Source organism: Nerophis lumbriciformis, linkage group LG13 (assembly GCF_033978685.3).
Source record: "Nerophis lumbriciformis linkage group LG13, RoL_Nlum_v2.1, whole genome shotgun sequence".
Taxonomy (NCBI): Eukaryota; Metazoa; Chordata; class Actinopteri; order Syngnathiformes; family Syngnathidae; genus Nerophis; species Nerophis lumbriciformis.
The window spans coordinates 24,470,614-24,483,415 of record NC_084560.2 but is presented as its reverse complement, the minus strand read 5'-3'; the positions used below and the strand labels follow the sequence as shown (position 1 = coordinate 24,483,415).

The window sequence follows — 12,802 nt, the reverse complement described above, 5'->3', positions numbered from 1 at the left end:
GAAGAATTGTTGAACATGTTAGTCAAGTTAGTCAAACCTTTACAAAGGTTTAACTAACACGTGTACAAGGATATTTCACATGTCTTTACTGTGGATATATTTGAACAGTGTTTATGTTGTGTACAAGGTGTATTTATAATATGTTGTGCAAAGGAAATGTCATAACTTTTGGAAGCTCATCTTGTATTGGACATTGTTTATAGGGTTAGGCACAATAAGTGTTCAACTTCAGTCTAAACCGTTTCGGTCTGCAATATTTTCATTTTATGAATGTACAACTGTTTGTTTATGTAAAACTGTTTGTTTATTTTGAATGACCACCATGAAGAAATAATAAACTAAACTAAGTTAGTCTTATAAGTTTGACAAGCAATAATGTTTCGTTATCACCATATAGATTTTATTGTGATTGTACTGGGTGGCAGAATGCACATTAGAAACATTATTTCTAACCTAGACAAATATTGAATAATGTATGGCAGCTGAGATTGTAACATTGGCCTTTTTTGTTGTAATGTTTGGACTTTATTCTTGGAACATCCTGACTTCAATGAACTTAATATTTTGACATTCTTCACTTGATAATACCATCCATTTTCTACCGCTTATTCCCTTTGGGGTTACGGGGGGCGCTGGAGCCTATCTCAGCTACAATCGGGCGGAAGGCGGGGTACACCCTGGACAAGTCGCCACCTCATCGCAGCACTTGATAATACCACTTATCAAAAACAAATACAACTTCATTCTCGCAACATTGGCTTTTATTTTTGTAACATTTCAACGTTATTCTTTGAACATCCTGAATTAATTCCTGTACCCTATAACTATTTTCATGTAATTTTACCATTTGTTTTCTTGCAACAATATAATTTACACCTTTTTCCTTTGTAAAAGTACGACTTCCTCCCATCATAATCCGACTTAAATTTTTTAAGGTTCTAACTTTTTACACATTGTCGTACAACTTTTTTCCCAATACATTAGCCTTTTTTCTCTTTTGGCTATCCTTTGGATCACCAAAAGTATTTATTTTGTCTCGTAATAGTCAGAATTTTTTTCTTAATTCTTATAACATTATTCTCCTAACATTATGGCCTATATGTGGGTTTTTGTCTTTGGTGCAGGTAAAGTATAGGCTTGATTTCCGGACAGGGCCCAAACACCCAGCCAATAAAGATGTCTATAACGCCAAGTCTGGATAAATAGGAATTGCATCAGGATAGACAAAAAACAAAGCCAAATCAAACATGCAATTGACTGGCTTGAGCGATCCCTGATGGGAAATGCCAAAAGACAAACATTAATTTCGCAACATTGGGACCTAAACCTCTATTGTAGAATCATTACAACTTTTCTCAGACTTAAGGGTCCGCGATGTATTTCGGCCATTCGTTTTTTGTTTTGAAATACAAAAATAAATTTAACAAACCATTTTTTTTTTGTTTAATAATAAAAACCCACAAATATATTGTTATCCATTATCTGTTATGTCTTTTTTAATGTGTGACCCGGAACAACAACAGAAGGAGAGCAACGGACGTGTTTGCCTGCTCGATAGAGAACCAATAAAATGTATAACTTTTCATTTCTCTGGACATTAAAAATATAGAAAGGACCCCCTGACCACAACAAATTTGTTTGGACAACACCGTTCTTCATCGTCTTCTTCTTCTGTTGTTGTTCCGGGCCACTCTTGGATACTGAAAAGAGACACTGCACATGTGCAATCTACCCACGTGTCCAAACATTGAACGGGGGAACAACTTTTTTTAAATTTTCTAACACATAAAATCGGGTAATGGATAATAATCCGGTTTGCGTCTTTTATTTTTTTTATTATCAAACAAAAAAAACTGGATAAATTGTTCTATATGTTATATATATTCAACAAAAAATACACGACCCCTTAAGTCTCTTAACCTATACATGTATTATTATTACATATATTATGTAAATATTACATATGTTATATTTGATATTGCTACTACGGTACATTTTTAGTCTATTTTAAATCTGCATTGTCCTTTCCATCCTTACACTTTCCATCCTTTGTAACTGAGCTACTGTGTGGAACAATTTCCCTTGTGGATCATTAAAGTTTGTCTAAGTCTAAGTCTAAGTCTAACCGTATGACTACAATGGCCTTTTAGAATATTATGACTTTGTTCTAACTATATGACTTCATCCATGTGACCGTACAACTTTTTTCCTATATTGTGACTTTTCTTTTATTCAGGACTTACTATTGCAACTGAGATATTGGTATATTCTTGCAACCATACAACTCCATTTTCACATGACCTTACGAACATTTCTTATCAAATTATGATGTAATCACATAACCGTATGCATTCTTAATGAATATATTATTGTGTAACTTCACTCTTGTGTCATTACAACTCATTTTTCAGGTTACTTTACACATTTTTCGCTTTTTGACTTTAACCTCATAAACGCACAGCTTTTTACCGTGTTGTATTGCAACTTCCAACTGACTTTTTATGCCATAACCTATATATACTTTGTACTGTGACCCCTATGACTTTTCCTATGTTGTCAACTTTCAGATTTTATTCTCATATTATGTCTTTAACCTTACACCTTTTTCTTATGAATGTAATTTATTTGCAGCCTGTGCCATGTACACTTGCAGACCTTGGAGCCAAGACTGAAAAACATTTGAAAAGGAAGTCCTTTTCTTCCGCCTCTTCTTTCCATAGTTGCATCTCCACCTTTCCCCATTCAGGGCCCCGTCTTAGACAGAGAAAACATAGGCTATCTATTCAAAAGGCATTTAGTCCATTTCTTTCTTGGCCGGTAAACCTATTCATCAATTGTTCTGGTTTGTAGATGGCATTCTAATGCTAATCTGCCGTGTTAAATATCTTTTTGTTCCCCTCCTCGTCTTTCACCGTTTTGTCATTCAGTTTATCCAGTTTTGGCCACCCATTTTATTTATTTATGCGCCTGCTCCTATTCATGCGCTCATGTATTTTTTATTATGTTGTTTCACTGTCATGCAGTGTCAACTCACTCCATTCAGTGTGGGCTACTTGAAGGGCTGGCGGGGACAAAGCGTGTACACATTGCACCGCTATTCAGTCCGGCCAGCTGGATCGCTTGGAAAGAAGAAGAAGAAAAAAAAAGACCTTGTGAAAAGAAATCCTGCACAATGGACACAGAAGAAGTGCACAATGCTAACAGTTTTCCAAATACCACTGATTGCTTTCATCACAATGAGCGAGAGCAGCCGCTTTTCTCCCAGCTCCACTTCAACAAACAACACTTTGACAAAACCTCCCAACCCACGTTTTGTTCGCAAACAAAACCTCCTCGACCGTCTAAACGCTCCCAGAGAAGAGACGGAGGTAGGGAGAGAGAAAGAAAAAAAAGTTCTTTCAGCATTCATTCCCTTTTCCCTTATATATAATAAAACTGGCCAAAGAAGGAGAAAGCAATGGAAGAATTCTTAATCCATTTTCATTACGCCAATATATATTAGAAAATATTAAAATATCACATAATTCAGTTATCATTGAAATAGCTAAATAATATATTCATGAATTATTTTTGCGTTGTTTTATTTCCTATTTTGCAGAGGGCGGCTGTCCCTGAAAGGAGGAAGTTCCGGGGAGGAAAGAGAGATCAGGGTGTTTCTCCACTCAAAGAGTTTAATTAACCATGACGGAGATAATTATCCCTGGACTGTCCAAATTAGTTTTGCATAATCACTCCAATCTTTATGAATTAATCTCCCAATGTAATCCAGGAAGAGGGCATCAACTGAAACACAACGTCCACACACATACACGACAGGTGATCAGCAGTTTGTGCATGTCCCGTTTAATTCAGATTATAAATGCACTTTTAGGGGTGCATGCACTTTAAATACAAATATGTTTGTTTTCTTTCTTGAAGCAAAATAAAAACAAATTTGGGGAAAGCGGCCTTTTTTTGGGGTGGATGATATCTTAACACTTCACCATGGACAGCACACAAAAGTAATCACCTTTTAATCCAAGAACGGTATTGTTATGATGATGAATAATACATCATAACAAGCACAAAACATACAAATTCCATAGGAGTTAGTAAAAAAAAAAAAAAAGTTCCTTTTTGTGTGTTGCACATGATACAAGAGGTGGATGTTTTGGAATCTGAAATAAATTACATCCTCTCACATGTGCAAATGCAGTCTTGTTCTTTTTATTTGCTCACCATAGATTCCACTAAACAATAAATATTACAGACATCTAGAAAAAGGGGTTTAAAAACTCTAAATGTACACATGATGCTAATTGTTCCTGCTTGTATAAGCCTATAGGCGGTACATTAACTTTTTTGTACAATTTTGTCTTGCAGGTGCACAGGAGTGTGTCGCAATCCACGGACCACCGGGCGTGTCCAACAGGTGCAAAGTGGACACAAGGTATTTTTTTTATTTTTTTTTTCACGCCTCATGCCAATTTGTCTCTGTTCTCCCTTTGGCAAAAGTTTGGCGAGTTCTGCACTATTCATCCGTAGATGTAATAAATGTATGCACACGTCACCACATGTTCAAGTTTGTGCATGCATAATCTAACTATTGCACCAATAGTTAGTGTTTTTTTTTGTTTTTTTTGTTCCAACTTGGGGTTGATCATAACGCCGCGGCGTAGGCGGGATAAGGTTCGAGCTGAGGCTTCCCCATCCCGGGGAGCAGGATGTACGCGAGGGGTGGCTGGAGTCCGGCGGAGGGCCACGCCGAGCAGTTGCAAGGGATCATGTACCCCGGGTTCCCCGGGGAAGGGTGCGTGTGGGTGTGCGTCCCTCCGCCGACGCCTCCCGTCGTCGTGAACGTGGCCCCGGCGGGCGGGTACCCCAGCGGGGACGCGTAAGGGAACGAGTGCGGGGAAAGCTCCGTCATCTTGGAGCCCAGGTCGAAAAAGGAGTAAGGGTTCGTGGACATGGACGGGTTGAAGAAGACGCGGGCGGCGGCGGCGGCGGCCGCGGCAGCCGCCTTGTCCGGGTGCCCCATGACGCTGTCGGCCAGGCACCCCGCGGAGAGGCCGCCGACTTTGAGCGCGTCGTGCTCGCCGAGGTTGTACGGCACCGGGAAGGAGAACTTGTCCTTCTTCATCAGGGTCTTGGGCTTCCGCCTGGGCCGGTACTTGTAGTCGGGGTGCTCCTTCATGTGCATGGCGCGCAGCCGCTTGGCCTCGTCGATGAAGGGCCGCTTCTCGGACTCGGTGAGGAGTTTCCACTCGGCGCCCAGCCGCTTGCTGATCTCCGAGTTGTGCATCTTGGGGTTCTCCTGAGCCATCTTCCTCCTCTGGGCTCTGGACCACACCATGAAGGCGTTCATCGGACGTTTGACGTGATCCATCGGTTTGGACATAGTTGGCACCGGCTCTATAAAAAAAAAACCCAAAAACACAAGCGTATGCATAAATAAAACGCTATTAGTGTAGACGCTACACGGCGTGCGTGGGATACTTACGTGAAACTAGCAGCACTTCATCCCTTCTGCAAAAAAACAAACAAAAAATCCTTATAATTGTTGTATTATCCTCTTCATCCTGCGTCCACGACAAAACGAAAGTGCGGCTAAAATGAAACCCACGCTGCGTGTCCTCCAGCATCAGCAGCAGCGCGCGCGCAAGTGGGTGAGAACTCTGAGTGGCCCCGTGTGAAATACTGCCTGTGTGGCAGGTAGTGAAAGTGCGCACCGGCGCATGCGCAGTAGACTACAGTGTGTGTGTGTGTTTTTTTTTCTCTTCTTCCCCTTTTCTTTCTTCCCTTCTCTAAATTCTCAGTCTATGTTGAAAAGAGAAGCAAACCCACGCTTTAGACACGCAGCACTGTCTTTATCGTCTTCATCTTGATTTTTTTTTATTTTTCTTTCATGCGCGTTTAGGTGCGTCCATGCACGCGTTTGTTTGGCCTCACCTGCCCCTTACAGCCCCCGCGACCCCGCCTCCCACTCCCACACCTTTAGCGGCTATACACAAACAATCCATTTCTTTAATATCCTCGCATTTGGCTCCAATATTGAGCCACTGAGGAGGTCTGAAGTGTTTCTAATCGCGCTTGGTTAAAATTAATTACTTTCTTCAAACCTTTCTTTTTTTTCCCTTTTTTTTCTCCCCTCCCCTCTCTTTTCACTTTCCTTCTCTTTTCACTTCAAAAGACCCTCCCAAGGGCAGGCAGTCGACAACTGCAACGATTCGACTTCGCAATTACATTTATCAGCTCGGACTTGTTGAGTAAATTGTTTGTTTAAGTGGTTTGTTCTCGCACCTTCTTCGCTCTCCGTTATTATGCATGCACTGTAAATATGAGGGGACATAGCAGAGGGCTAGAATTATGACGTAAACGATGAATTAGGCCCACTTTTAAAATGTAATTTCATTGTTTGCACAGGCTAATATTAATGATAACAATAATTATTATTGCATCTTATAATTAGTATATTATAATATCAAATTTAGCATTTTTTTAATTAAAGTGTCAGAATTTTTTTTTTTTTTTTTTTTTGCTGCGTGCATTATAATAACATTTATTACTATCATAATTTTGTGTTTTGGATTATATTGAGGGTGCAGGTGAGAGACAAAAAAAATGTTTTATTTTCCGTTCATTTGTGGCTCTCATGGCAACAAACAGGCACAGGTGCAATGTTTTTTTTTTTTTCTAAATTCATTCAGAATAAATTATGGTAATTATTTCTATCTTCTGGCCTATAGGTTTCACATTATTATTACTATTATCACTAATACACATGTATTTTTTTTATTTCTCTCAGCATTTAAAAAAAATTGTTTTTCTTAAATTTGCATGTTAATAAATTCAATCTCCACTGTTTTAGACCTTATCATCTCACATTTTCTTTGCTCATGTTGTGGAATTTTTACTTTCCATCAAGCACACGGCATGTGATTATTTCACACAAATAAAACAAACCTCCTCACCTGCGTCCTCCCCATCCTTCCAAACGGCCTTGTTGTTCGCCCGGAAATAGCACTTAAATAATTCAAGATGAGTTAGTGAGCGCTGGGAGAATTACCTGCAGATAAAGCCTGCCTGCATGGGACCCATGCAGCGTCTGAGACGGAAGCCTATATGACAGCGCTGCCACCTCAGAGCACACAGACCACGATAAGGCTTGAATAAGAAATAAATAGCATGCAAATATAGAAGGCAGACAGCAACAACACGCCCATGGGGACACTGTCCTCTATACCCTGAGAGATCACACGTTGGACTCTAGGGGGGAAAAAGTGGTGAAGCAGTTATCACGCTGCAATTGAGCAGCCCCTGCGGGTGCAATGATCTTAATGATAGCACCAAAAATCATTCATTCTGCTCAACCAGTCACTAATACTGCAGGGAGGACCGGTTGCATCGGAATAATAACACACTATTAATTGCAATTTAATATTATGCTGAAACAGTCATTTATTTGGCGTATATACAGTCGTGGTCAAATGTTTATACACTCATAAAGAACATAATGTCATGGCTGTCTTGAGTTTCTAATCATTTCTACAACTCTTATTTTTTTGTGATAGAGTGATTGGAGCACATACTTGTTGGTCACAAAAAACATTCATGAAGTTTGGTTCTTTTATGAATTTATTATGGGTCTACTGAAAATGTGACTAAATCTGCTGGGTCAAAAGTATACATACAGCAATGTTAATATTTGGTTACATGTCCCTTGGCAAGTTTCACTGCAATAAGGCGCTTTTGGTAGCCATCCACAAGCTTCTGGCAAGCTTCTGGTTGAATTTTTGACCACTCCTCTTGACAACATTGGTGCATGTTCAGCTAAATTTGTTGATTTTTTGACATGGACTTGTTTCTTCAGCATTGTCCACACGTTTAAGTCAGGACTTTGAGAAGGCCATTCTAAAACCTTAATTGTAGCCTGATTTAGCCATTCCTTTAGCACTTTTGACGTGTGTTTGGGGTCATTTTCCTGTTGGAACACCCAACTGCGACCAAGACTCAACCTCCGGGCTGATGATTTTAGGTTGTCCTGAAGAATTTGGAGGTAATACTCCTTTTTCATTGTCCCATTTGCTCTCTGTAAAGCACCAGTTCCATTGGCAGCAAAACAGGTCCAGAGCATATTAATACTACCACCATGCTTGAGGGTAGGTATGGTGTTCCTGGGATTAAAGGCCTCACCTTTTCTCCTCCAAACATATTGCTGGGTATTGTGGCCAAACAGCTAAATTGTAGTTTCACCTGACATCACATGGACAAAGATAAGACCTTCTGGAGGAAAGACCAACACATTTAGCTGAACTGCACCAATTTTGTCAAGAGGAGGGGTCAAAAATTCAACCAGGAGCTTGCCAGAAGCTTGTGGATGGCTACCAAAAGTGCCTTATTGCCAAGGGACATGTAACCAAATATTAACATTGCTGTATGTATACTTTTGACCCAGCAGATTTGGTCACATTTTCAGTAGACCCATAATAAATTCATAAAAGAACCAAACTTCATGAATGTTTTTTGTGACCAACAAGTATGTGCTCCAATCACTCTATCACAAAAAAAAAAAAAAGAGTTGTAGAAATTTTTGGAAGCTCAAGACAGCCATGACATTATGTTCTTTACAAGTGTTTGTAAACCTTTGACCACGACTGTATAAAGTTAGGGATTGTTATTTGTCTCCTTAGTGTTTTCTTTTCCTGTCTTCACATCTATCCTTGAGCTTGCATCTTCCTGCTACCTCTTCCCTCTACATTCTGCATGACAGTTAAATGAGATTATTGCAGGCTCCTCAAGAATGACTTTTGAAGATGGAATATTGATAGAGTAACTTGCAGGTGTCTCTTGTAACATATAACTTTCTGTGCATTCTAGCTCAGCTGTCCCGGCGATGAAATGGAGAAATACCCGCCAAATCCCATCGAATCAACCAACGATGAGCGGTACCACTGTCGAATGGGTTCTACAAATTGTGAGTTCAAATATTGTATTCCTTAATTTTTTCACGTTTAATATGTTTTTTGCCATTTTAATTTTGACTGTACCACATAAGATATGTTTAATTGCTGTTGCGGGTTTATTGATTTTTAAATGCGCCAGAAGATAACCCGTTTTATACACTGTTCAGGTGATTCAATGCCCAGTAGTGCGTAAATGTGTTCTTGTATAGTATTTCTCTAGCAATGGTCATGTGGTGACATAAATGATGGTATTTTGAGAGGTAATAATTTAAGTTGGACATCACTGAAGGCCTAGGTGGGAAACGCACGGCCCGCCACTGTATTAAGCCCTGCCTAAATGTTGTAATTTAGCTTGACTGATCACCAGTGTTGGGTTAGTTACTGAAAACCAGTAACTATTTACCATTACTAGTTACTTTATTTCCAAAGGAACTCAGTTACTAGCTCAGTTACTTACACCAAAAAGTAATGTGTTACAGTGAAAAGTAGCTATTTAGTTACTTCTTTTTTTTTTTTCTCTTTTTTTTTAAGGCTCCCATTAATGCCCGTTTAGTCTTCATTTCAGTACTGTTATTGCACTGGAGAATAATACAATCTGTTCATCAACTTGACATGCATTTGCATCAATGAACTCAAAAAGCAATGTGGTCTACATACAACACACAAAGACAAAGATATGTTTCAAAGGGCCAATTTATTTCAAACCAGAACAAATTGACAAAACTATTTTAAATAGCTGCAACATAATGGTTCTTTAACTTTAACTTTAAGTAGATAGGATCTTTGATCCAAGACACAACTTACATTTAACTAAAATGTTATTTTCTTTGTGCTCGACAAAAGAAAAGTATTGAGAATGTCTCCATGTTAAGAAACTCGACTTCTGGCTTCGCCATGATGTCTTGTTAGTTGTTATGAGAGTAGCGTATGTGTGTGAATGCGTGGCTCTTTAAGATATGACAGCATGTGAGGTGAGTGACGTGAGTGAGTGGGCGAGAGAGGTGAGGGAACGGCGACAGTGAGTGCGTGCAGGTGCTCTAGCTTGGTGGATGGCTGCGTGCAATAAAGTCACAAAGTTGCAACAAACCGTCGGCCTCGTCATTCACCCTCAGCTGTAAAGACCCACTTATGGGCAAAGTGAAGGTTGTTAGCCCCGAAGTACATAGGCCCTGGAGGAACATTTCCCCTGCGCCCCTCAACTACGGTCTGGGAGCCCCGCCCCCACCCCCACCCACACAAAGCACGCCTTTTCTTTTCCTTGTGACACAGAAGGACGACACCGCAGCGCTCCAATAAAACACACTCAGATCTTCTGTTTCTAGCCGATACTACATAAAAAATAACGTAAAATAACGCAGTAACGCATCATGTAGTAACGGTAACAGAGTTACTGAATATAAAAAATAACGCGTTAGATTACTACTTACCGCCGAAACTAACGGTGTTACAGTAACGAGTTAGTCCCAACACTGCTGATCACCCCCCGCAACCCAAAGAGGGACAAGCGGTAGAAAATGTATGGATGGATGGATGGATGATAGGTTAACAGTTATTTTAAATTAGAAATGAAAAAAACTTTAACTTGAGGCTTTTCATTGACTTTTGTCTGTGTCTGCACAATGCACGGGATGGGGTGGCTTGGTTGGTAGAGAGTGGCCGTGCCAGCAACCTGAGGGTTCCTGGTTCAATCCCTGCCTTCTCCCATCCTATTCAAATCCATTGTGTCCTTGAGCAAGACACTTCACCCTTTCTCATAATGGGTCGTGGTTAGGGCCTTGCATGGCAGTATGGGTTTTACACGTATAACCCATTAAACACTCAACTTGTGAGGTCAATTGGTTCTATGTGCCCAAGCTCGTAAATGATAACACTCAAATTTCAATTCAACCCTAACAATTTAAGATAATTAAAATCTATTTAATCTGTTATTTTCCCCCAAAACAACACAATTTTAACATGTAACATGCTTTTTGCAAATAAAAACAAACATTTATCGACAGTAGTTTTATGAAGTAATGTCTTATTGTATGGTATTTACCTTGGAGATCAACAGCAGATATGTTGGTTTAACGTTGTTTGTTTAATATGTTTAAATGGGGCGGCGTGGTGCCGTTTGGAGAGTGGCCGTGCCAGCAACCTGAGGGTTCCTGGTTCGATCCCCAGCTTATACCAACCTAGTCACGTCCGTTGTGTCCTTGAGCAAGACACTTCACGCTTGCTCCTGATGCGTCGTGGTTGCTGCCTTGCATGGCAGCTCCTGCCATCAGTGTGTGAATGTGTGTGTGAAACCCCCAATTCCAACCCTTGATGCTGAGTGCCAAGCAGGGAGGTAATGGGTCCCATTTTTGTAGTCTTTGGTATGACTCGGCCGGGGTTTGAACTCACGACATCCCAGTCTCAGGGCGGACACTCTAACCACGAGGCACACTTCTCCACTTGCTTGGTTAAATATGTTCCCCCTGTGTTTCCACCAAAAAATACCCGGGTGGATATACTTCTTTCGGAACCATTCGGAGTTCCTCCCAGCTAGGTGGGACTTTTCCAAGCGACCAGAAACTTTTTCGGGGACAGGCTGCGCTGTCGAACGCTAATTGGTTGAACACATTTGGGGGCGTTCCTAAAACTTATCTTTCAAGCACACGACTGCCATTGGAATATACGCAGCGACTTGTTTATTTCCTGTGTATTTCAATTACAACAAACTTGACGGAGAGAAAGAAGAACGAAAGGAGCTTTCGACATGCAGGAACTTTTGTGGGTCATCCTTGTGCTAAAGAACCTGATCAGTGGAACTATCATGCAGAGTTTTCAAGTTTCAAGTTTTATTCGTCACATGCAGAGTACATCACAGTAAAATGCTTTTTTCCATGCTCTTCAGATATTGCGTATAGTGGGATCCAAACACTAGTACACAGTATCACAGTATCTAATATACTAAATACACAAAAACACAACAATTTGAATAGCTCTGATGTACATTAATTACAAGACAATTAGTTGCACAATAAGTTACAGTAGTTATGGTAGAGGTATTGTAGAGGTTTACTCAGCCGTAGTATTTAAACTATATGCAGTTTATTGTAGTTTATTATTTTTAAAAACTTTATTTCAATACACAAAGCTACAAGAAGTGGACGGACTCTTTTAAACTTATTTACAGAGGAGTATGAAGCTGGACTTGAAGCGGGGACCTCAGCTGCTTACTACTCTGACTTTGTTGGATAAATGTGAAATATAAGAGGCAGCACAAAGGTAAATAACATCAAATATCAACTATTTACTTTCTTACATGTTGTAAAAGTAGCCAGTGACACTCCATTTGTGTAGTTATTAGCCTCAACCCGAGTGGACAAAATGCTAATGCTAAGAAGCTAACACTAAAGCTGATGTGTTTGTGTTGTTGGCGTGAGATAAACCTTGAGATTTCTTATTTTTGTATTGTTATGTACAGCTTTTGATAAAATACTTTCCTGACCTGAGTTGTTACAGTACATCATGTTAGTGTTCAACCTCTTGTGCTAATTAAAATGCATTTTCTCCACATCTTTATTTACACAAATTACATGTGGTAGAGATGAGAGTACTGATAAATACCGGTGTTGATAAGAAATATCGACAAGGGTATCGTGTTGATAACATCTTAACAATATACATTCCTACATGTGGCAGAACGTCACAAGCAAATAAATGTACGGGAAACAAAGTCTGCCTACATTCAACATCATTATCTTGGCACCTTCCTTCTGTCTTCCATCTTTTTACTTTACCTGCCTTCAATTGCCTCCTGCATAAACATCACTATATCTTCTAAATCACCTTCCTTCTGTAGCTGCTTAAACCGTCCTCTTGCCTCCATGTCT

The 12,802-nt window shown here is 39.9% G+C and overlaps 1 protein-coding gene across 1 annotated transcript; it reads right to left on the bottom strand.

Moving 5' to 3' along the window:
* Window positions 1-4,113: 4,113 nt before the first annotated feature.
* sox21b (SRY-box transcription factor 21b) lies at window positions 4,114-5,645 on the bottom strand. Its single transcript, XM_061971443.2, has 2 exons — window positions 5,480-5,645; window positions 4,114-5,391 (listed from the first exon to the last, which is right to left on the bottom strand). The coding sequence occupies exons 1-2, from the start codon at window positions 5,619-5,621 to the stop codon at window positions 4,640-4,642; spliced, it is 894 nt and encodes a 297-aa protein (XP_061827427.1). The 5' UTR covers window positions 5,622-5,645; the 3' UTR covers window positions 4,114-4,639.
* Window positions 5,646-12,802: the final 7,157 nt, after the last annotated feature.